The 24,914-nt window shown below is 30.2% G+C and overlaps 4 protein-coding genes across 5 annotated transcripts; 2 read left to right on the top strand and 2 right to left on the bottom strand.

Annotated features, from left to right (window-relative positions):
* Positions 1 to 525: 525 nt before the first annotated feature.
* LOC145101796 (proteasome subunit beta type-1) lies at positions 526 to 2,090 on the top strand. Its single transcript, XM_079039063.1, has 6 exons — positions 526 to 702; positions 807 to 914; positions 1,114 to 1,195; positions 1,293 to 1,565; positions 1,646 to 1,732; positions 1,891 to 2,090. The coding sequence occupies exons 1-6, from the start codon at positions 656 to 658 to the stop codon at positions 1,963 to 1,965; spliced, it is 672 nt and encodes a 223-aa protein (XP_078895189.1). The 5' UTR covers positions 526 to 655; the 3' UTR covers positions 1,966 to 2,090.
* Positions 2,091 to 2,301: 211 nt separating this feature from the next.
* On the bottom strand, positions 2,302 to 4,063 carry LOC145101795 (DUF1499 family protein). Its single transcript, XM_079039062.1, has 7 exons — positions 3,781 to 4,063; positions 3,634 to 3,690; positions 3,315 to 3,440; positions 3,152 to 3,230; positions 2,956 to 3,048; positions 2,775 to 2,885; positions 2,302 to 2,627 (listed from the first exon to the last, which is right to left on the bottom strand). Exons 1-7 carry the CDS (start codon positions 3,957 to 3,959, stop codon positions 2,574 to 2,576), a joined length of 699 nt encoding a protein of 232 aa, XP_078895188.1. The 5' UTR covers positions 3,960 to 4,063; the 3' UTR covers positions 2,302 to 2,573.
* An 11,014-nt stretch (positions 4,064 to 15,077) lies between these two features.
* Positions 15,078 to 19,060, top strand: KU80 (Ku80 family protein). Its single transcript, XM_079039064.1, has 12 exons — positions 15,078 to 15,183; positions 15,929 to 16,021; positions 16,113 to 16,164; positions 16,263 to 16,394; positions 16,500 to 16,903; positions 17,013 to 17,299; positions 17,381 to 17,576; positions 17,654 to 17,860; positions 17,944 to 18,111; positions 18,181 to 18,501; positions 18,587 to 18,717; positions 18,822 to 19,060. The coding sequence occupies exons 1-12, from the start codon at positions 15,169 to 15,171 to the stop codon at positions 18,871 to 18,873; spliced, it is 2,058 nt and encodes a 685-aa protein (XP_078895190.1). The 5' UTR covers positions 15,078 to 15,168; the 3' UTR covers positions 18,874 to 19,060.
* Positions 19,061 to 20,174: 1,114 nt separating this feature from the next.
* On the bottom strand, positions 20,175 to 23,815 carry LOC145101798 (FKBP-like peptidyl-prolyl cis-trans isomerase family protein). Of its 2 annotated transcripts, none has more exons than XM_079039066.1 (12): positions 23,731 to 23,815; positions 23,453 to 23,526; positions 22,648 to 22,880; positions 22,424 to 22,563; positions 22,072 to 22,336; positions 21,745 to 21,927; positions 21,530 to 21,640; positions 21,291 to 21,416; positions 20,983 to 21,205; positions 20,767 to 20,893; positions 20,565 to 20,613; positions 20,175 to 20,467 (listed from the first exon to the last, which is right to left on the bottom strand). In XM_079039066.1, the coding sequence occupies exons 1-12, from the start codon at positions 23,741 to 23,743 to the stop codon at positions 20,386 to 20,388; spliced, it is 1,626 nt and encodes a 541-aa protein (XP_078895192.1). In that variant the 5' UTR covers positions 23,744 to 23,815; the 3' UTR covers positions 20,175 to 20,385. The 2 variants fall into 2 exon arrangements, with proteins under 2 accessions (XP_078895192.1, XP_078895191.1); XM_079039065.1 differs by having other exon boundaries at positions 22,072 to 22,339.
* Positions 23,816 to 24,914: the final 1,099 nt, after the last annotated feature.

Below are 24,914 nucleotides of genomic sequence, written 5' to 3' on the forward strand. Positions count from 1 at the left end.
ATTATATGTTTTTTAATTTATTTTGATTGATTTATAACTTGTATTTATGTGAACCAACGATCGAACCAGTTGAACACTCATTTGTCATAAATATTGATTTTATTAAAAAATAATAATAATTTCAGAAATTTTAATGTAGTATACACAATAATTAGAATTTTTTTATAAACTCTGGGAACCAGTTATCATACCGTTCAACTTAAAAACCGGTTTTTAAAACATTTAAAATCTTCAATAAAGTCTTAATATTTTGGTTCGGTTTACATTTTAATCCTAACTTTTATTTTTTGAAAAAAAAAATTACAAATGTTTTATATTTTGAAAAAATATTTATTTTTTATAAACAGAAAATGACATATTATGATATAAAATTAGATAATTATGATTTTTTTTTCAAATAATAAATATTAAAATTAAACCGTAAATTGATATAAAATATTAAGACTTTATTGAGATTTCTATAAAAATAAATAAATAACTGGTTTTTTCGTTTTCTTGATTGAAAAGAAAACGGTCACAGAACACAAATGCTCAAAAAAAAAAAAAAAAAGGTTTCTGTTTACATCAAGAAAAGGAGCATACTTCATTCTTCTCTCACAACGCACATATTCACGTAAACGCAGCGACTTTGATCTGAAATCCGATCATCATAATCATGCCGAAGGAACAAGCAAACTGGTCTCCCTACGACAACAATGGAGGGTATCCTCATTATGCCCTAAATTATCTCCCTTTCTCTCCATAAATGTATCAATTTCTCAATGTCTAATGTTCCCTCTTTGGTATGCATCTATGAAAATGTGCAGAACTTGTGTCGCGATTGCCGGTGCGGATTACTGTGTGATTGCAGCCGATACTCGAATGTCCACTGGCTACAGTATTCTCACCCGAGAGTACTCCAAAATCTGTAAATTGTACGACCATTTCCTTTCCAATTTTGTGTTTAATCAACTAATAAGCTTATATGTACTTGTCATTTGAATTTCGTTTCAACTGTTATGCTGAATATCCAAATCCCTGTCTTGATTAATTGTTAATTCGTGGTAGTTTGATCCACTTTAGGGCTTTAGGGTTATCAGATATTTACATCATTGTTTGATTCTTTATTTTCAGAGCGGACAAAAGCTTCATGGCTTCTTCAGGATTTCAAGCCGATGTGAAAGCATTGCAGAAGGTCCTGGCCTCTAGACACTCTGTAAGTACTTTGTCTGGATAAATTGCTGAATGAATAAATTCTATTTCATTAAAGTCAAAAAGAAACATCGCTTTTATATGTTTTTCATCTTCAACAGATCTATCAGCATCAGCACAACAAGCAGATGAGTTGCCCTGCAATGGCGCAGCTTTTATCAAACACCCTTTACTACAAACGATTCTTTCCATACTACGCATTCAATGTTTTAGGTGGACTTGATAGTGAAGGAAAAGGTTGTGTGTTCACATATGATGCTGTTGGATCATATGAAAGAGTTGGATACAGTGCTCAAGGCTCTGGTGCTACACTTATTACTCCCTTTTTGGATAACCAACTTAAATCCCCTAGCCCTCTTCTGTTGCCAGCAAAGGTTTGTTTGGATCGAGTTTTCATACATTTTTTAGTTTTATATAAGTTTATATGTTTGTTTATGATTGTTGTTTTTTGCAGGATGCTGTTACACCACTTTCTGAAGCTGAAGCTATTGATTTGGTGAAGACTTGTTTTGCATCTGCAACAGAAAGAGATATATACACTGTAAGTTTCTACACCAGATAAATGATGCCTAAGAAAGATTTGTAGGATATAATAGGGAAAGTTTCGTTAAGTGAAAAAGAAACACTTATCTATATAGCTTAACAGATGAAAAGTTTTTTTTGTATCTTATAGCTTTCTTTTTTATGCACATTATACAGGGAGACAAGGTCGAAATCGTAATTTTGAATGCTGATGGTATTCGGCGTGAATACGAGGAACTTCGCAGAGATTAGTCCTTCCATGAAATTTGGCTCTTGTGATCAATCATGTTTTGATGGTGTTTCATATCTGAGTTCTTGTAATTTACTCTTGATGTTGAATCACTTAAGTTTGCAATCACATAAAACTTGTGTTTTCACCTTCTTGTCTTTCTTGAAAAGTAAACCATTTTTTTATTTTTATTTTCTGGCTTTTGAGATGCAAGCTTTTCATGTTTGGGTATGCATCAGCCTTTCAAGAAAATGAATAATCATGTCGTGCTATGTTGAATGTTGTTGACAGCTTTGTGTTTTTCCTATATGTTATGGAAAGAGAACACATAGGTGAATACAGTTTCTTTTACTCCACGCTTTGACTGGAAGCATTGTATTTTTTTTTTTAACAAAATATAGTTTGGGTGAAACATGACATACGAAAACAAGCCCTCATTTTTCAATCTACATAACCTAACAACAGCAAAAAGTCCTTAAATGTTATTATTTGAAAACAAAAACTATAAAATCAAAATAAGGGAACTCCACATAATCAAGTTAAATGTTAACATCTTCATGTTTGTAGAGTCATATATCATCTTCATGGAGCTTGGTTGCAGTGAAGCACATGATCAGCAACTGAAGCCTTATTAAAAGTCATCTTCAGAAGCCCATCCCTTTTTCTCTAAAGCCAATCTCAATGCCTACAAAAACAAATATCACCTTAAAATAATGTAATCCCTTCTTTATGCACTTGTAGAAAAAAGATTTGCAAGTTTGCAACAACCAATTCTGCAAAAGTGTTGCTAATATGTGATCATGTTGTTGCATAGGGGTTTGTTTGTTAATACCTTGACTCTCTTTTTGTTGGCATCAGAACCAAATCCGAAACGTGAAGCTGATCGATATTGTACAACTGGTTTCTTCCCAGGAGGAAACCAAAACTCAACATCATCCACAAACTGACACATGTAACAACACAAAACCAATTCAACATATAAGAAAAACACATTTGTTTTTTCTTTAACTTACCCCTAAAATCGGGCTTTCATACTCCACTCTTATATAATCATCTTTCTTCTCTACTACCCTTGGTGTGAAGTTGTCAGGTTTTGTTGATTTTAACTGTGATAATACCATAAAAACAATCAAATAAACTCCTAACACACTTGAAATTTGAAGAAAAATAGGTTTGTAAGTTGTAACACTTGGAAATTAATTATCTAACCACATCTACAAGCTCCTGCATTGCCACTTCTTTGCTCACAGGTTTCTTGCTTCCACGCCCTTCCTTTGGATTATAATTCCTGCATAAATTTTGAAAATTGAAGTAGTTTAATTGATATTCAAAGTCAATGTATGACAATTTGAATGGTAACAAATGATCTTACCAAGGTGGTGCATAGTGGACAAGGTCACTGATATTCTCAGAAGTTGAAATGCAATTGTTAGTTGCAGGGCATAAAGCTAAAGCAGGAGGATTCTTCTGCACGCCAAGATAATTGGGTTTATTTCCACTGCAGCAAACACAAATCAACTCAAAATTTCTCAATTCTAACTCTTTTTCATTTTTGCAATAGCCCCCAAATAATTTCAAAACTCCGAGGGTTTCTCGCATTTTCCATAACTACAAGCACAGCTAATGAAAATCTAATTCAGTCAAAATATCAAGCATTCAATATCAGAACAATGATTTTCCACATTAGGTACCTAAAGTGAAAGATAGCACCAAGAACTGCAATTTCGCTGCTCCTCAATATAACCTCCCTGAAAAGTGAAAACACCACGCGTTTGGATAAACTAATCCAGAAATTCATCAGCATTCTTAGATTGATGTGAACGAAAGAGTTGGGTTACCTTCGGGTTACTTGTTCTTGTTGGTCGTCGGAGTTATTGTTCTTCGAAGATGATATGAACCGACGAGACCAATTGATTCTACTTTTTATGACATTTAATTTACCTTTTGGATGAATTGAGCTATTGTTGTTGTACAAATGCTTATAGATGCTTGGTGATGATGATGCCATAGACGCCATTGCTGCGAGTTTCAGAGTTGGTCCAGTGACGTGTGTGAACCGGAGATGAAGAGATGGTTTCAAGCACCAAAAAGCGATTAATTACTTTGTTACGAACCCGGCTTACTTTACATGTTCATCGGATACGTTTACTATAAGTACTCTACGCCTACTGATTTGTACATTACAACTTTTTTTCTTCATAAATCGGTGTAAAAGTATTGAGAGTTGAGATACAGAATTGTTACTACACCCACAAATTTAACCCTTCAGATAAATTAGTTGATATGTCTAAAACTATGGTTTCCGGTTTTGACTTTTGAACATTTGTAACAATAAAATATCTTTGGGATTTTCTAACATGTGTTTTAAGGTCACACATAGAAATCATTAATTCAACTATTAATTATGGATAATATTGCCATAATTAAATACAAAATTTATTAATTATAGAAAATATTATTCATAATTAATGCATTTCACATTTAATTATAATAATACTAGACGAATGCCCACGCGTTGCGCAGAAACACTTATACAGTTGAAGTCTTTACAAATATATGATTTTTTTAATATAACAATAACGTTATTGTTAAATTTGATATAATAATTTCTATATATTATATTGATATAATATATTGATTATTTATAATTATATGATAATATATACATTTATTATAACTTCATAATCTCAATCGTTTGAATGACTTCTACCCGCGAGTTACACATGAATAAAATTTAATATAATATATGATTTGATGTTATTTATAGTTGTTTTTACTGTTAATTAATTTTTTAAAATGTATTTGTTTAATATTTTAATTTCTATCATTATCATTGTTTAAAACATCAAACATTGTTTTTTATTTTAAAACTAACAATATAATCATTTATATAGAGTTGTTTTTAACTATTGTTATTGTAAGTTATTTTAAGCTACTTATTTGGAAACTTTTAACGATTATAAAAATATATTTAAGAAATATTTTAGTTAAATTGAAATTACAATTTAGTTTTTGCTTTTATCACTACAATTTATCACTTTAACTATTTACAAAATATTCTTTAGTTTTTTTAAATGGAACTGAAATTTATATTTGAGTTGACATTGTAATGCGCAGAAACATCTATATAGTTGAAGTCCTTACAAATATATATTTTAAAATACAACACTAACGTTGTTGTTAAATTTGATATAATATATTGACTATTTTGAATTATATGATAATATATAAATATATTATAACGTCATAATCTCAATCGTTTGAAAGACTTCTACTCGCGAGTTACACATCAATAAAATTAAATATTATATATGGTTTAATATTATTTATAGTTGTTATTTTTAACAATTTTTTTAAAATATATTTGCTTAATGTTTTAATTTCTATCATTATAATTATTTAAAACATCAAACATTATTTTTTTGATTTTAAAGGTAACAATATAATCATTTATATAGAGTTATTTTTAACTATTGTTATTATAAGTTATTTTAAGCTACTTATTTGAAAATTTTTAACGATTATATAAATGTATTTAGGAAATATTTCAGTTAAACTGATATAACAAATTAGTTTTTTTTGCATTTATCACTATAATTTATCACTTTTAACTATTTACAAAATATTATTTGGTTTTTTTAGTCGAACTGAAATTTATATTTAAGTTGACACTTTAATGTTATATTTAAATTAACAATTTAAGTATTTTGTCCAAACTGTTCAAAAGTTATAGCTTTAAACTGATAATGGTTTACATGCAACAACATTTTAAATTTAATAAATTAAGTATAATATGTTAAAATTTAAAGAAATAACTTTATAAATAGAAGTAAATATATTATTTTAAAATTGAAATTTAGTCTATTTATGATTACACTTTAGGTTTGATATTTATTTAACCTTATTAACCAACTTACAATCATTATTAAAAAAGACACTACAATTTATCATTTTTAACTATTTATAAAATAATCTTTGGGTTGTTTAAGTTAAATAAAATTTATATTTAAGTTTAGCATATAATGTTATATTTTAATTAATAATGTAAGTATTTTATACAAATTGTTCAAAAATTATACCTTTAAAATGATAATTGTTTACATCCAACAATATATTAAAACTAATAAATTAAGTATAATACGTTAAAAGTTAAAAAACATAATTTTATAAGTAGAATTAAAGATATTATTTTAATATTGAAATTTATTTTATATATGAATACACTTTAGATTTGATATTTATTTAACCTAATTACCAAATTATAATTATCATTATAAAGAAATTGAAAAGTCATAGGAGTTTCAAATGAATGTGGTGGAAGGAAAAAAGAATGGGGGTTTCAAATGCATGAGATTCAAGAAAAAATGCTAGCTTTATAAGTATGTATGATTTTCCATAACAGGAATAGGATCAAACGAGAATACTTAAAAATTGAAAATGCGAAAACAGATCTGGACCATTTAAATACTTAGATCTAAGGTTATTATTAAACAGACGATTTATGAAAAAAATTTAAAACTAATGATATTAAAGTGTAACTTATAAATGATCTGAACGGCATAATAGGAATTGTAGCTTTACCTATTACCTATAATTTCTCACCATCTCACCTCTTTCCTTTCATCTTTCTCGTATCTATATTCCCTCCGTCTCTATTCTCTCTCTCTCTAGGGTTTTATAATAAATTTGCCTCCATCATAAACATACTACCACGAGGATCTTTTCAGCATCATCACCTCACGTCGTGGCCACTATCGTTGTACCCATCACCGGTGACGCTAGAAGTGGCGTCGATGAGACCGGATGAGGCGCCTCCTTATGTCGCCTTTCACTCGATTCTAGGGCTACGAATACACAGATACACAATAGCAAAAACAAAAAGAAACACTTCTGCTCTCGTGTTCTTCTTTCTTCTTTTTTAGACCAAGACCTACAAGTCAGTTATTGGCAAAATGAGTACTCTTTAAGATCCATCAGGTAATCAACCTTATTGGCTATTTGATTATTCGATTTTCTGATTTTGAATACGAGAGTCTTTGGTTCCCTACTTTATACTTAGCGGATTTCTGATTATGAAATTTTCAAGTTCCGATTTCTGAAATGTGAAGAATGAAGTTTGATTTCTGATTCTGAAAACCAATATGAATATTGCTATTTTTTGCTAATCTGATTCTTAATGAACGAGAATTTTAGCCCAATTTACTTATTTTTTTTTAACTTTACTTTTTGCTCCTTTGTATTTGAATTCGTTTTTCTTTTAATTGTAGTTTTCTGTAAGTTCTTTAAGGTTCTTATATCATCTGAATGTGACATTTGTGCTTTTTTTGTGAGAACGAGAGCAAAAACTGATTTTTTTTTCTTGATTAAGTTATAATCATTAGTGACTAAATGAAGCAATATTCTTCGAGTTTAATCATTAAGAAGGTTTACTTCTTGAATCTATAAGAGGTTTTAGGATTGTGCTTTATTCATTTATGCATATTTGTTTTTTTGTTTGATTTTTAATATAGATTTAGTTCTTGTGGATGATTACAGTCGTTCTTTATTCATTTCATATTAAATGTGTATTTGGTTAATGAGTTAATCACTTTGTTTACAAATAATACAATTTTTTTTTTGATTTCTTGTAGATTGACCGAGTTAATACGGATAGCCTAAATGATTATAATGATGAAAGATGAAGAATGCACATAGACAACAACTTGGAAAGAGCCGAAATTTATTTATATTAAGACATTATAATTTTTCATTTGTGATTATAATTGTATTCATATATGATTGTAAATGTGTTTTGTTTATTTATTTATTCCAAAGTTGATGTTTGATTTTTTAAATTTTATATTGTGCTTTATTCATTTACAATTATATTTGTATTCATTAAAGACAATAGTATTTTATATTTATAAATGAAAATGTGCATTCATATATGAATACATGTCTCGAAGTGATTTTAATCACTAACTACAGTTGTGTCAAAATAAAAGTCAAATTCTAATATAATCATTTATGATTGATAGTTTGGTTTTTTATCCATTTCTGATTCACGTATAATTTATATGAAATTAGAGAAAAATTTTGATTTTTTAAGATTCTTTTTTTTTTGTTTCAAAATAATTTTTGGTAAAATGTTTTTTATGTTCCATTAATAAGAAAAAAAAATCGAATATTTTTTTATTTTTTGGTAACTGATCCTAAATTTAAAGAAATTTGATTGAATTTTATTTTATTTTAATTTAATTAAAATATACAATTATTAGTATGTCCTTATTTATTGATTGGTTCAGAACTATTCACGTATTCTCAACCTTTTAGGTGTTCTTATTTGATCTTACTCTTCCATAACTAATGATGACACATGTTAGAAAATCCACGAAATCCACAAGGCACAAGATGCGTAAAAGGGTCTTTTTAAGCATTAATTAAAGCTCTAAATCACATTCAATTAAATGTGTATGCTACAAAAAGTATGTGGGTTTCAGACTTTGTGGAGCTAATTGTTAGGTGTTGTTTGTTTTTTCTGAGGCAAAATGTCTGCAGTCTGCGGACCACATCTGTAGACCTCTGCAGTAGAAGAGGTGGACCAAACGTCTGCAGTCTGAAAAAAGAAGACTGTTTGTTTTTTTAACATCTGCGAGTTACTAAAATAATCTGAAATCTAAATAAACTGATTGTTTTAAACTTCAAAGTGATTTTCTAATATTTTTATGACTTTATTATAAATAATTAACGAATCTATATCAACTTTTATTTATTATTGTATAAAAAATAAAAATAAAAATAGTATGAATTAATGTATATAGTTGATAAAAACCAACTTTGATTGCAAAGTTATAACTAAACATTATAATTAGTAATCAAAGAATTTGATACAAAAATAGATGGAAATAAACTTTAATTTTTTCAATTAAATCCATTAAAAACGTATCATGCATATTTTCTCGAGAAATTAACGATACTGTATTAAATAATATTTTACAAAATTTGACAAAAAAATATAAGAATATATTATGATTTTTTTTTTCATATTTATATAAAAAACTTCAACGATTATTATTGTAATAAATCTTTATTTATAAATTTGTCAAAAATATCAATGTTTGTATCGTCAAACATTTTTTTTAAGTTTTGTAATTTTTTTTTTTCAAATTGTTTATTATTAATAAAGTTGGAAAAAAATATAACTTAAAAAAAAAATAAACATATATATGTTTTTTTAAGCTAGAATATGTCTGAAGATGTTAGAAGACTCTGGCCCACATCTGCACCCAGAAGAGGGCGCACAGACATTTTTAGCTCAGCAGTCTTCAAAAAAACAAACCGTCTGCGAAAACTAATGTCTGCGCGTGGTCTACACGGCACAAACAGAAGAGATCACGCATATATGCACAAAAAAAACAAACACTACTTAAATGAACGAATGTTGTTAAAAAAAAAAAAAAAAAAAAAAAAAAAAAAAAAAAAACGTCTTTTACTTCCATTTCTCCTTTATGGACACCTCACTCTGTGGATATATGTTTTTAACTGGTGCTTAGTCACGATACTTTTTCTACTCATGCCACGTATATACATGTTCACCATTTCCTATCTCAATTTATTCACCGTATGCACATAGGAATCACCAATTCTACACTCTAATCGTTATATATATATATATATATATATATATATATATATATATATATATATATATATATTGAAGTCTAATTTAGTGAATTTAAATTTCAATCCCACTGTTGCTTCACCTCTTAAACGACTAAACCCATACCCGCAAATTTCAATGTAGTTTTATACAACTTTAATATTTTAAATTTTAATGCATATAATGGATGTTTGGGATGTGCTAATCGGGGCTATTGGCTTATCGCAAGCCCAAAATATTTGAAGTGCCTGCTCCAATTCTATTGATGTCATATTATCATTAATTTATTAAGAATGTATTTTCAGGAAATTTTATATAGAAGAAGCAAAAAAAACCAAAATATATTAAAGTAATCTCTAAATATTATTAAAAGAGAACCTTTAATTCTAACTTGAAGAAATCAAGATCATTGATTGCATTTCAATCATATATTTTCCATCATTGGATTATTTGCTGACATCATCTTTGTCATTCCTTTTATTTTTGTCCAAAATTTTTATAAAACATATATTATGTTTTATTTAAATTAGAAGTCTATTAATCACAATTAAATCTCACCAAAAATAAAATGAATTAAATTAGGAATTCTATTAATGACAATTAAATCTCACCACAATAAAATGAAACAAAATGCCCCGTCTCATCCCTGATTACCAGTACCCCTACCCTCTCTCTCTCTCTCTCTCTCTCTCTCTCTCTTTTTACTTGACATAATTTATCTAACCTAAGTTTTGTAGAGATGAAGAAAATGGGGAAAGAAGAAATAAAATATATGTTGGTTTCGATCTGTGTAGACTAATCTTGTGTTCGATCATCATTAAAGAATGAGGAATGATATAGAGATAAATTTCTTTAGATTCTAATTTAGTTTGGTCATAGTTTAGATCCATTTTGGGTACGTTTTAGATTATATTTCTTTTATTATGTTTCAACTATGAAGTTCCAATCTATAAAACCTTTCGATTTTAGTTTAAATGTATAATGGTTACATTTTCTGAATTTGCTTCGATTTTTGTTCTTATGATTTGTATTGTTGATTTTTATTTTTTAAGTTATAGATATTTGGAGAGCAAACTGATGGACACAGCAACACCGCTACCTCTCATCCATTGTTTCAATTTGAAAGATATGTCCACTAGGTAGTGAATTTGTATATATCGATTTTCTTTTTTATTTTTACATTTTTGTATATTCATTTAGTCAATGATTTTTTATGGCTTACCAGGTCGTGAATGGAAAATATAATCGAGTCAATATCTATAGTGCTTTACCCATTCAATCCCTTATTGGATTTGGAGATGAAATTTAAACCCTTATACAATTGAGTGATCCACATATTCAACAACTCAGGAAAACCCAGTAATGATATGTGTTTTGATTTATTGTAAAAAAACATCTTTAAAAATACAAAGTGGGCAGTCAGAAATAAGTTATTACTTATCATTTTTTTAATATTATAAAAAAACATCTTTTAGACTCAATAGCAAAGAAAATACAAAGTTTTAGTATACCATGTAAACAGATTACATCGATAAATCTTATTGGAAAATGTTTGGGATTGATTAATTTTGGTAAATTAGCAGGGTTTTTTTTTGGTTAACTTGTGTTGTCTAGGCATGCCGAGAAACATAGTAAGACCCTTGCTCAACCTTATTCTTTCGTTTAACCTGTTTGAATCTTCTTATTGAGTTTACTTTCTCAATGATAAATCGGTACACCCTACCTTCTTGAAAATAGGGTTGGTAACATTGTAAGTATCAAGGTTTTCTCAGCAATAAGAAAAGATATTAGTATAAAAGTTGCAATATAAACCATTTTTAATTATATAATAATAACTAAACACGGATATGCGAAAGATTATATTTATAATTTAAATTGCAATATATAACATAAAAATCGTATCAAATTTTCATTATTCCATTCCATGCCTCACAAATATGTTTCTGGAATGGAATTACTTATTCTATTATCTTGCTTTTACGATTACCTATCCATTCCATTTCTTTGTTGTTCCATTCTTTACAACCTCACATATCTCAAAAAAGTAATTCAGAAATCCATCATACAATAGAAAATGTTTTATAAACTCCTATAAGGGAAGAAGAAAGATAAGACTAAATGAGTGTATGATGTTAATCTAATTATGATGTTCTTTAGTCTCTATTTGCATGTTTCTAGCTTGTTTGTAGTATTGTCTATAAAATATTGTTGTTATATTTGAAAGTTCATTTTAGCATTTTCATCTTTTTGTGTGTATATTTTAATCTTTCAGGTTTTTTTAAAGTATTTGAGGGACCGTTTCTGCTTGGGAGTGGGGTGAAGTCAAGGGTCCTAAAACTAGAGGGTAGTTGTATTTAGAGTCACTTAAATATTGAAGATTTTTGTTGGCATTAATTTCAATAATCATATGTACCCTAGAAGAGATATCATAACCACAGTTTATTTTATATATATTTTTTTGTATATTTGTTAAATGTTGTTTAGGTGATGTCTACACGGTGTTGGTATTTTTTTTTGGCAAGTTATTACGCTATCTAACACCCTAATAATCTATAATATTTGTATAAGATGGTGACAATTATTATTTTTTTTATTGCAGCTTCTCTTCATATTTGATTATCCATTGTGGTTTGAGTTATGGAATTCTGCCACTGAGAGGATTTCACATTGTGGGGCGTTGGAATTAATTACAAAATGAGGCATGTTTTATATGCCTTTTTGGGTATTGATGGAAATGTTTAATTCTTGCTCATATAGATCGATAAGTAATTTACAATATGCTCTTTTAACCTTATATTAAGACCTTTTCTGGAAAAAATTGTTTTTACTATTGAACTTTGAAAAAAACAAAGTTCATATATAGCATCGTACTCTTAAAAAAAATGACTTTTTTGAATTATTTTTAGTTAATATGGAAAATTACATTTTTTGTATATTGAAGATCATTTAAAGGATTGTCTTCTAGAAAACAAAATATTCATTAATAGCATTAAACTTTGCAAAAAAGTTCATTAATAGCATCGTAGTTTCAGAAAATGACTTTTTCATATTCTTTTTGGCTAATCTAAAAAAGTTTTATTTTTATGTACATTAGAGCTCATTAATAGGATTTTTTGAAAATATTTTGTTAATGGAAAGTAAATTTTCATTTTCTTTCACATATAGACCATTTATGTAAAAAAATATTTCAAATATGGACAATTTATGTATTTTTGTTCACAAGTGAACCATTTATATAATATATAAATTTAAATGTTAATTAGTATGTCATTAATATGACAATTTTCTAGGGAAAATTTGTTTTTAGTATTGAAATTTGCAAAAAAAAAAGAGTTTATTAACGGCATTATACTTTAAAAAAAATTATTTTGGAATATTTTTAGATGATATTGAAACGTTTCATGTTTTCCAACATTGAAGCTCATTTGTAGGACAATGTTTTGGAAGCGAATTTCTTTAATAACGTTAAACTTTGCAAAAAAAAAATCATTAATAACATCGTACTTTTAAAAAATAACTTTTTTTGGAATTCTTTAACTGCAGGTAGATTCCTTGAATACCTACCTTGATGAACACATATGGAGAAATCTTTTTGGAAAAGGATAAAATCTTGATATGACAACCCGAACCAGAAAAAGAAAAACCCAGTTTTGACTAACTCAATTTATTCAAAATCTTTATTCATTTTAGTAGCTTACACACCATTTAGATGCTCTCAAAATAGCATATGAATATGAAATAACTTCAAAATGTAATAAAGCTAAAATGTTAATTGACATGTTTTGTACTTTCTAATGATCATTACCAAGAAACATTTGAAAGATTTGTTTTACCAGAAAGAATGTGATCAATATACAAATCAATGTTGCATATTCATAACCTAATGTTCTTAAGTTACTGTAATAAGGTCTTTCTGTAATAGTTGATTGGCCCTACCCAACTATCCCATGCAAGTTAATGGATTTATGTTGTTCTAAATGTGTTAAAATGCTTCACTTAGATGTTACTCGGCACATTGTCTGCGGACTATCCACATTGATTTCATGATTGAGAAGAACACATCACATCGACCAAGATCAAACCATCAACCATATTAGTGACCCCACTGAGATTATCAATGTAATTTGAGTAATCATCCAAAACAGACAATGAACTTTGAACTGTAATAAATCTAAAATCAATTCCTAAATTGTACATCAAACTTCCAACATTAAACCTTGAACATTTTCAATTAATGTTATCGAGTTGATATGCATTTGATTATTTAGGTATATAGTAAATTGTTTAGCTTCCCCTGTTGAATTATGACGTGAATGTACAATTTTACGTTTAACCGTAAACATGAGGCTTTAGTTTGGTTATCTAACTAATGATTTGGATCAGAAAAAAGGATTTGATGAGTGGATTCTTAAAATTAGTGAAGGTAACATTGGTGGCCCTAATGATGGTGAAGTTGAAGTTGAATTTCCAGAAAACGTTGTTGTTCGCTCTACAGGTGACCATATTCATTCAATTGTATCCACCATTTATCCATAATTTAAAAACCATATTGATGATCCATCATATTTTCGAGATAAAGCTATTTTGATACCTACAAATGAAGAATTCGATGCTACCAATGACTACATTTTATGATTGATGAAAGATGAAGGGAAAACATATATGAGTTTAAACTCTTTATGTGAGATAGAGTTACCAGGTTTTTTTTGAGGAATAAATCTACTCTTTAGTTGTGTTGAATGGTTTTAAGGTGTCTATAATTTCCAACCATAAACTTACACAAAAAGTAGGTGTTCCAGTCATGTTACTTCGTAATATCGAACAAACCAAATGACTATGCAATGGTACTAGGTTACATATTATTAGGATTGGAAGACATGTCATTGAAGCCTGAATCATATATGTTAGATTCTTCAACGAGACTACTTATATACCTTGCATGAAGTTAACTCCGTCTAATAAAAGAATCTCATTCTGTTTTTAGTGGAGGCAATTCCCCATAGCTGTTTATTTTGTTATGACCATTAACAAAAGTCAATGACAATAATTATCAAATGTTGGATTATACTTGCGTAGGTGCGTCTTCACTCATTGTCAGTTATATGTTTTTTGTTTCTCGTGTCACAAGTGAAAAAGGATTGAAAGTACTCATATATGACGAGGGTCGTCCAACTAATAAAACAAAAAGTTATGTCTACAAAGAGATCCTTCAACGATTATAGATATTCAAATGTTTCATTGTTTTTTTTTTCCAGACATTTCAATGTTACCAATAATATTAAATCTGTTTCTGTTACTTTATTTTTTTTATAGTGTCAAATTTTTTATACCTTTATATGTAAATTATTATATGTTTTTCACGTTTTACGCGGATCATAATCTAGTTATATTATGATATTAAAAAGACAAAAAAAGAATTTAATGAAACATCGATCCGCTTGAACTCGTCTTGGACTTGGAGTACGTCATTGGGCCTTCATTTATAGGTCCGTAAAGTTTGGGGGGCGGGAAGGGAAAGGGGAGGAACATCTTCTGGCTTCTCTGGTACGATTCAAACCTCCGTCTTCGTATTTTCTGTCCAGAGAAAATGGCTCGAAACAAGGTGAATCTTCATTACCTTTTCTGTTTATTTTACAGTATTTACACCTGCAGTCGTTTAATGTTTTGTTGCTGAGCTTTCTAACTTGAACATTATATGGTTTCGATCATGATCATTTCAAATATAAGGAAACTCCACATAGTTATAGTTCATCTTTCTTTCCATGGAATCACTGTTTGGTGTCTACTTAGAGGGCAAAGAAAAATCAAAGTTAGTTTTGTTGCTTTTGATTTTTGATTGTTTTTAAATTGTTTGTTGAGAAGTGAACTCATGAACGAGTTGACGCTGCTCTTCGTAATCTCTGCTAAAACGCTGAAATCCGCCTGTATTCTATGTAATTACTAAGTAAATGTTTGCTAGGGCAAAAGAGGCATTATCATGTCAATTGTAATACTAAGCACTTCATCATTGAGTTCAACTAGTTTCAGTCGAGCAGACTGCATAGTCATCATACTTGCTAAAATCTCAGAAGGCCACCTGTTCAACTAGTATTTTGCTGTTAAGCTATTTATAGCCTGAGTTTCATAACTTCTGACCATGTTAATGCTTGTTTAGGGAAAGAAATATCCCAATTGCTGATACTCAAAACAACTGTTATTTGTTTTTGTTTGTTGATTGCATACATTAGTTGGTTTAACAACACCCATTAAATGTTTTTTTTTGTCATAACTTTTTTAATATGTTTGATTATTTATGGATCAATTACTGGCTTTTCCTTACAGTTTTAACTGTTGTTGAATATATACAGGAAGCATTGATCTTATTGATTGATGTTGGTCCATCAATGCACAGTGTCTTACCAGAGATTCAAAAAGTTTGTTCTTTGCTAATACAAAAAAAGGTAATTCTTTTCTTGTTTTGTTATAAGGGTTAATCCCATAGTTTTTACATCATTTAACTTGTTTTAATCATCCAATGCTCTATCCTTGCAGCTGGTTTTCAACAAATATGATGAAGTAGGAGTTGTTGTATTTGGAACAAAAGGTAATATCATTTTACTTGACCAAAAAGGTGTCTACTTTTGTAATTTTCTTGTCCATTACCTTATTTAAAATATTTAAAATACCACTTTAAACATACAGACACCGACAATGATTTGATGAAAGAAGTAGGTGGATATGAACATGTCACAGTTTTACAGCCAATCAAAGTGGTTGATGGAGATCTTGTTGATGTTACACAACAACTTCCTCAAGGAACACTTCCTGGAGATTGTATCCTACATTTATCTTTACATTATTTATAATCATTTAATATCTACATTATATTTATTGGTTTTTTAAAATTTTCCCATTTGGTACCTTGACCTCTTACAATAGTTATGGATGCGATTGTTGTTGGAATGGATATGCTAATTAAAAAATACCAAGATACAATCAAGGGTAAAAAACGTATATGTCTCATAACTAATGCCATGTACCCTATCAAAGATCCATATGAAGGTACAAAAGAAGATCAAGTCTACACCATTGCTGAACAGATGGCTGCACATGGGATGAAAATTGATTGTATCATATATAGAGGAGATCAAAACCGGGTCCCACATAATACCATGATTGAAGAAAACGATATGCTGTTGAGTATATTTTCAAAAAAGACAAAAGCAAAAGCAGTTCATGTTGAAAGTTCAACTTCATTATTAGGTGCATTGAGAACACGTAACTTAGCTCCTGTAACCACATTCAGGGGTGATCTTGAGTTAAGCCCTACATGTAAAATCAAGGTGATTTCATTAACTTTTTTTCTGCTCACTTTTATTTGCTTTTTTCTAGGGCAAATTAAAGAAAAAGAATTTGGTTTATTCTTTTACTTGATAATCTTGTTATGATTAGGTTTGGGTATACAAGAAAACATCTGAAGAAAAATTCCCAACTCTCAAAAAATATTCCGATAAAGCCCCTTCAACAGATAAATTTGCCACTCATGAAATCAAATTAGATTACGAGTATAAAAGTGTTCAAGATCCTAGTAAAGTTGTCCCTCCAGAACAAAGAATAAAAGGCTACAGATATGGCCCACAAGTCATTCCTATCTCATCTGCTGAATTTGAAGCAGCCAAATTCAAACCAGAAAAGGGCGTGAAGCTTTTAGGGTTCACAAATGCTTCAAATGTTATGAGGTATATAACTTCTTTTCTTTATAATAATTTATGTTATAATTTATAAACATACGTGACTTTTTATTTTCAATTTTTATAAAGACACTACTACATGAAAGATGTCAACATTATCATCGCTGACCCTGGCAACAAAAAGGCAATTCTTGCTGTTTCTGCATTAGCAAGGGCAATGAAGGAAATGAACAAAGTTGGAATTTTGAGATGTGTGTGGAGACAAGGGCAAGCAAATGTTGTTATAGGAGTTTTAACTCCTAATGTATCCGACAAAGATAATATCGTGAGTAGTCCTCGATTGTAATTTTTTAACCAAAGGGTATTTTCGTCTTTTTTGACTTTTTTGTTGTTGAATGACAGCCGGATTCTTTTTACTTCAATGTCCTTCCTTTTGCTGAAGATGTAAGGGAGTTTGAGTTTCCTTCTTTCAGCAACCTTCCAATATCACTTCAGCCAAATAAAGAACAGCAAGAAGCTGCAGATAAGTTGGTGATGATGATGGATTTAGCGCCAGCTGGCAAGGAGGAAGCTTTACGCCCGGAGTTCACTCCGAATCCTGTTTTGGAGGTAGAGTTGCGAAAAGTCAAAAATGCCCTTGGTTTATGTAGTGTTTTGATAATTCCATTGACTTTTCTTTGCTATTTGTGCAGCGTTTCTACCACCATCTTGAACTGAAATCAAAGAATCCAGATGCAGCAGTGCCACCACTTGATTCAACTCTGAAAAGAATAACAGAACCTGATCATGAAGTAGTATCACAGAACAAGCTTGTAATTGATGAGTTTTGTAGAAATTTTGAAATCAAAGAAAATCCCAAGGTTATTTATTTCATCTTTAGTGTTATAATTTCTTTGTCTGGAAATTAACATTTAGGAATCTATTTTCAGCTGAAGAAATCGGCTAGGCGCTTACTGAGGGATCAAAAGTCTGGATCTTTTGAAGGGCAAGTTGGTAGGATCGAAGACAAGTCAATGGACATAGTAGGGTCCACGTCAGCAGTGAAGGTGGAGACAATTGGGGAGTTGACAGCTGTACAAGATTTTGAAGCTATGATTTCGCGTAGAGATAGCCCTGAGTGGGTTAGTAAAGCGATATTTGGCATGAAAAATAAAGTATTGGATTTGGTGGAGAATTCGTATGAAGGGGATAATTATCCAAAGGCTTTAGAATGTTTGGTTGCTCTCAGAAAGGGATGTGTCATTGAGCAAGTAATTTTTTTTTTCTAAAATTTGAAAAAAAAGTAAGTTTTTATTTAGTTAATTACAATATTGTTTTACTAAATATGCTGTACAGGAACCGAAGCAATTCAACAATTTTCTGCAACATCTTTATAGATTCTGCGAAGAGAAAGATTTAAAAAGTTTCTGTGAGTTTCTTGCTTCAAAAGATGTTACGTTTATTACCAAAACAGAGGCTGAAGACAGGTATTCATTTTTAATTTAATTTTTGTTTTTTTCTATCTGTGTGATTGAGTAATGCTTATCAATCTCTAACTCATGTAATTTTTTTTTTTTGGCGATTTGAGCAGTGACATTGCAGAAAAAGATGCTAGAAGCTTGTTTGTGAAAGCAGAGACTTGAATGATGGTGTAAGTTTTATGTTTTTGAAGATGCGTCAACTTTGGAAGTAGAAGGTTTAATGTCTGTAATGAAGCTTTGTGGATTTTGGGCATATGTATTTATGGTAGAAAAAGTTGTGTGTTTTTAATTTTTAATCATAGTGCCTTTAAGGCACCTATTAAAAATGAAAGGTGCTAAGATGGATATATTGTTACAGTCTTACATATAGTATTCACATTTTTAGGATATAGGACTCATGAAATAACATAAAAAGGTTTAAAAAAAAAAAAAAAAAAGCAGAGGATGTGGTTATTGTTAAAAATAAATTGATTCTGTGATCAAAATCAATAGATTAATTGGAAATAAAAAGAACATTCCAGTAGTTCGAAGGGTAATTAAAGTAGAGTTTAGCCATTTCAGTATATACAAATAATACCAATACAGCCGTTAATTGGACTTTAAAGTTAATTGAGTTTTCAGAGCAGGCGTGATCTATTAGACTAGAATATAGTCATAGCATACATTTTCAAATTATGAAATCTTCCTCAAAACATTTATCTTATTGTTGACCTCCCAATTTGCTGTAACTATGTATATAATTAATTTTTAAATATGGATCTCAATGTCCACTTCAATTGGGTTTTAAATTGAAAACCACTCCTTAACTCTTTTTGGCATCTCCAATCAAACATCATATCACTTTTTTTATGTAAAAAATAATGCAAAACCACTCCAACCCAACACCATTTTCTACATGAGATTAGGTGTTGATGAACAGTATAATATAAATTTGGTGTATTCATTAATCATTACCACCAAATTTGATAATAAAGTATCATGTCTTTTGCGGTTCTTCAAGTTTGAGTTTAAAGTTTATTTTAGTTGTTTCAAGTTCGATTTTGTTGATAGAGTTAATTTAGTTGTGTAGTTATATTTTAAAATGTAGCAGTTCTTTAAAATTAATTCAAAATCTTACATTTGTTAAATTTGTTAATAAGACAATTTAAAGTTAAGACAAAATTGTAAAAAACTAACAAATACAAAGGGTATAATATAGTTGAAATTTTTTGGTGTAAAAAGTGAAAAATGATATTAGGGTAAAACTTGACCCTCATTAATATCTCTATTATAAAAACCCGAAACAAAATGTAACAACAAACACAGCACAAAATATTTTGCTTTCTTGTGAAGCTCAAGCTATAAAGCAAGAAGAGTTGATAAACAGAATGTACAAATACTAAAATGTGAAGTTAAATTTTAGCCTTTTCGGTTTAGATATACATGTTTTGGATTTAAAGGAAGAAAGAAACAGAGAAAACTCATTGAAGAAAGATGTTTGTAATTAAAAATATGGCCAAAATTGGGCATTTAAGTAACAAAATGTCCCCCCTCCGTGCAAATACAAAAATGTAATGTTTCTCAACACTTTCATTTTCTTACAATAAGAGACCGATAACCCTAACAAGAACAAAAACTCTCTGTGTATTGGAAAATTCAACAAGAATGGTGTGGTGTAATGAGTAATGTAAGGTATCAGTGGACACTACACAATTCCACATCATATACCAGCCATGAATTTGGAGGAACATTCTCACCCGTTCCTATATACCCCAACCTGCACAACAACAACATACCCATACTAAATGATGCTTTTATTCATGCAAGAAACAGAGTTTGGTATTTATTATTCAATAAAATAAAATTTTGCATACCTCATTGATGGTGGAATGGTAAGTCTCCTTTTATCCCCAACTCTCATACCTGAAATGCAAAACACCACCACATGTAATGTAAGCTGTAACATCATCAACTAATAATAGTAATATACTAGTATATTTTTTAATCTAAAGTTATTTTTTTATTATTATTATTATTTTTTTTTTTTTTGTAAAAGTCATAATAGATTATACATACCATCTACACCTACATTGAGCCCCTCTATAACTTGTTTATCACCTAGTCGAAATTTATAAGGGGATTCCCCATTTGAATCAACAACATGTCCATTCTCCTTTAACTTCACCACATATTCTACCTTCACCTGTATGTAATGCACCATAACATATTCTTCAATATTTTTGTATTTATATAATTAATATGAGCAACTAAAAACTGATTGAAAAGACTTGCCTTTTTCCCAGGAGCTGCTACTTTTCCTTTAGGCTTGTTGCTTGTCACAAGCTCTTCAATAACAAGTCCATTAGACAGTGTCTTTTTTTTATTTTCTTTTTCAACCTCCATATTTCTGTTTTCCTCAACCTCAACCTCAGTTGTTTTTCGCCTTTTCTTTTTAACTTTCTTCTCCTCTGACTGGTTTCCGTTATCTAACTGCTTAGAATCAATTCCAGAGTTCCTGCATTTCATTCATTGTTCTTGTGTTATACAAACTAGAATTTCAAATCATTTTGCATTACCAATGCTGAAACACAAAAGCATACTTGTCTATTGGTTGTAGATCATCCTCCTGTTTATTTTCTGCAGCCAACACCTCAACTGAATTGCCACGTGCTTTTCTCTTTTTCTTTGGTTTCACATTCTCTTCACCCATAACTTCCCCAACACCCCTGATTTATAAAAAACAAATTCATTCACTTTTTGGTACCCTTTTGAGGTCAAGACATACATGTGTTTGAAAAACAAAAAATCCCCTCTACTATAATAATAAGCTCAAACTTACATATTACTAGGCTTCTCATCATCTTTAGCAACCAACACATCATCATCATCTTTAACAGCATTCCCCTTCTTGCTCTTTTTCTTCTTTGTTTTCACTTCATTTGCAGATCCGCTGTTCATTACATGAAAAATATCATTTTACAAAGTTAAAAAAAAAACAAGATTAAATAAAAGACAAAAACAAGATTAAGTAGAGAACAATGCAGGAATACTCACTCATTAGCAACAACCTCAACAACAGATTTGTCATCAACATTGTTGGGATTTTCCTCATTCTGCTTGATTTTTTCCACTTTAAGACCATTGCTCTCATCAACAGTATCCTTCTTCTCGTTAGAGGACTCTCGTTTTTTCTTTTTAGGTTTTGATTTACTTTCAGGCATCACTTCAGCCCCTTTCCTGTTGCAATATATTGTTATTAAGAGATAAATAAGATCAACTTTTTTTGGAGAAAACTAGTTAATTGCTCAGCCTTCTGGTTTGCCATTTACTAAGTGTACATTAACATCATCCTTTGAATCAAGAACCTGAGAATCCACGTACTCATCATCATTGTTTTTTGTCTCTTTGTCTGTTGTTTCTTTCTTGATTTTCTTTCCTGAATCTTCTGATTTATTGATATTTTGTATGGATGCAACTGGAGAAGCGTTTTTATCATCAATCTCAACAAACACCATTTCATCATCAGATTCAAAAAACTGACACTTCTTTTTGAGTCTTCTACGCCCGCCCTTCACATCTCTTTTCTTCTTCTCCAAATATTCTCCATCATCATCATCATCATCATCATCATCATCATCATCATCATCTGCTCATTGAAAATCAAATTCATTCGAATGAGAAAGAACTTCATGAATCATTTTCTTGAAGTAACAAATGTATGAATTTATAAAACCTCTGTCACTTGAGATAGGAGAAGGTGTAAGAGCTTCAGGTTCATCATCATTGATAAAACTGTCCTCATATTCATCCTCATCACTATAATGATCAGATTCCTGTGTCTCAGAATTTGCAATGTCCTCTCCATATGATTCTCTTTGCCATCATAGTAAAGGAAAAACAACATTACCTCATCTTTCTAAAAGGGGTAAAGAAAAAAATTCAATGAACAAAGGATACGAATCATCTTGCAAAATTGATTGTCGGCTGTGGCCAACATAGTATCCAGTGAGATATACGCCTCGTGGACCAATAACAGAAAATATTACATCTTCAGCCTCATCAAATTCCAAATCCAATTGCAATGACTCAGTCTTATCAGGAAGGAGTGCACATAAAAGAACAGGACTTTTATCTCCTACATTGCATTGGACCAGACTCTTTTTTGTTGCAGATCCAGTAGCCAATGTCGCCTAAAATGCAAACAAAAGAAGTAGAATCACATGGAGAATTTCATAGATTAAACACCATTCAGCAATGTGATGCCTGCTTTGAAATTGATCTCCAAATATCTTAAGATTTGGAGAGTCTATCTAACCTGTGACAAATTCAAATCCTATTGTTCTTGCTTCATAACCTAGATAATCTTATCATATCACATTTAGAATATATTTTATCGCTGTTAGCCTCAGATGATATGATCAACACTCTTCATTTCATTTTTCCAATTAAATCAGTGAACATACTAACCCTTGGTTCACTATTTTTGTTGGAAGAAGTTTTACAGAGATTAGATGACAACCAAAAGCAGATGACATTAGTAATACTAATACATATCAATTCATATAGAACAGAGATTTCCTGGCCCCACTCTCGTCAACCTAGAAGTTTTAAAAATGAATATGTGGATGATCATACCCTTAAGTTCTACAAAATCGTCAAACATTGTTTTGTTCGTTATTGTTATTATTTCATAACCCAAAAAATCATCGTCATAGAGAAAAAAATCGCCCAATAACACTTCAGTGGAAGATAAAGCATCTACCTGAGATATTCGCAGTCGTCCTCTACCCTCTTTGGATGAATGCGTATACGGCTTTCCAGGTTTCACTTCGATTCCTAACGTATTATAATCGAAACATTAATCGTAAAAACAATATATTAAGGAGAAATTGTGTTCGTTAAACGCAAATCCGTGATACACATGATAAAACATATGATGCAGTCGGAATTTATACGATCGGAATAAGAGCAAAATAACCTAACTACAATGAAATTTGATATGAACTTCCAACAATTTAAGATAGTTTAATCAAGACTGACCCCAGAAAGCCATGATAAGAATTTGGGAATCGAATTGCTAGGGTTTTGAAAAGAACCCCTGTTTCTGTTCCTTCTGTTAAAACCCTTTGGCGTTACTAGGGTTTAAATAAAAAGGTTATAAAGTCGGAAAATGGCAGGAATTACGATTTGTTGAGTGGACCACCAATTGCCGACGTGGACGGTTAAGATTATATGCACGCGACGTACTTTACTTATGCGCGGGAGAATTTAAACGACACTCCAATTAAAAGGTTCTACTAAAGTAATTGTACGTTTTTTTACCCTTTCCAAAAGATTGGGTAAATTACACCGTTGGTCCCTCGTGCACATGCCAGAAAGCATGTTTAGTCCCTATTTCCAAAATTTAACTCGTGCAGTCCCTCGTTGTTATTTATCTTGCATGGTTGGTCCCTATGCACGTTAACTGTTAACTCCTTCCGTTTAAGCTACCCACGTGCCTTGCACGCAGGGGCATTTTCGTCTTTTTAGGGTTTGTGTCCATATTTAATGTCGTTACACCTTAAATCTTATAAAGAACACTGCAACCCTCTTTTCCTCTGTATCCTCTCGTTCGTCTCTTCCCCTCGTTCGTCTCTTCCCCTCGTTCGATCGATTTCTTCCAAATACATAACAATGATCGATATTAAATGCAATTGTGGAGCCACTGCAGTGATTCGCACATCTTATAGCAAAAGAAACCCTGGGAAACTCTATTATGCTTGTACAGTAAAGGTAAGGTTAATGATTTTAATTTTCGTTCTTCGTCTTCTCTAATTTTGCCCTAATTCTTCATCTACTTTAATTGGTTCAGGGACCATTATGCAAGTTCATAGGATGGGTGAATGATTATGATCAGGACTGTGATTGTATGGCGTTTAGGATGAAACTTGAAGAACAAAATCGCAAATTGAAGCTTTACCTAGTTATTAGCTGGGTTTTTTTTTGTTTCAGTCCTTATATATAAAGTGTAGGTTAAGTAATGAAGTTGTTAGTATTTCGGTATGTGTATATTGTAATGGAGACTCTTTGTAATGTTATTTGTATTAACAAAAAAATTTCAATTTTAGTTGCAATATATTGTGTAATCATAATGTGGTGTTATCAGTTGGTGTTCAAATTTTAATGAAAATGTGGTATTTGCAACATATGCAATATACCATTCAATACTAGCATCCAATATAACA

Source organism: Lactuca serriola, chromosome 4 (assembly GCF_051521515.1).
Source record: "Lactuca serriola cultivar US96UC23 chromosome 4, Lser_US96UC23_V15, whole genome shotgun sequence".
NCBI lineage: Eukaryota > Viridiplantae > Streptophyta > Magnoliopsida > Asterales > Asteraceae > Lactuca > Lactuca serriola.

Excerpts from the sequence above, each read along its gene's own strand:
- LOC145101795 (XM_079039062.1), bottom strand. The coding sequence starts at position 3,959 with ATGGCGTCTATGGCATCATCATCACCAAGCATCTATAAGCATTTGTAC. Across the intron at positions 3,441-3,633 it reads GGTGCTATCTTTCACTTTAG|TGGAAATAAACCCAATTATC; the intron begins GTACCTAATGTG and ends TGTTTGCTGCAG. Across the intron at positions 3,231-3,314 it reads GTCCACTATGCACCACCTTG|GAATTATAATCCAAAGGAAG; the intron begins GTAAGATCATTT and ends AAATTTATGCAG.
- LOC145101798 (XM_079039065.1), bottom strand. Across the intron at positions 21,641-21,744 it reads GTTGAGGTTGTTGCTAATGA|CGGATCTGCAAATGAAGTGA; the intron begins GTGAGTATTCCT and ends TGTAATGAACAG. Across the intron at positions 21,206-21,290 it reads GATCTACAACCAATAGACAA|GAACTCTGGAATTGATTCTA; the intron begins GTATGCTTTTGT and ends AATGAAATGCAG.
- LOC145101796 (XM_079039063.1), top strand. The coding sequence starts at position 656 with ATGCCGAAGGAACAAGCAAACTGGTCTCCCTACGACAACAATGGAGG. Across the intron at positions 1,196-1,292 it reads TCCTGGCCTCTAGACACTCT|ATCTATCAGCATCAGCACAA; the intron begins GTAAGTACTTTG and ends CATCTTCAACAG. Across the intron at positions 1,733-1,890 it reads CAGAAAGAGATATATACACT|GGAGACAAGGTCGAAATCGT; the intron begins GTAAGTTTCTAC and ends CACATTATACAG.
- KU80 (XM_079039064.1), top strand. Across the intron at positions 17,300-17,380 it reads AATGCTTCAAATGTTATGAG|ACACTACTACATGAAAGATG; the intron begins GTATATAACTTC and ends ATTTTTATAAAG. Across the intron at positions 18,502-18,586 it reads AGGGATGTGTCATTGAGCAA|GAACCGAAGCAATTCAACAA; the intron begins GTAATTTTTTTT and ends TATGCTGTACAG.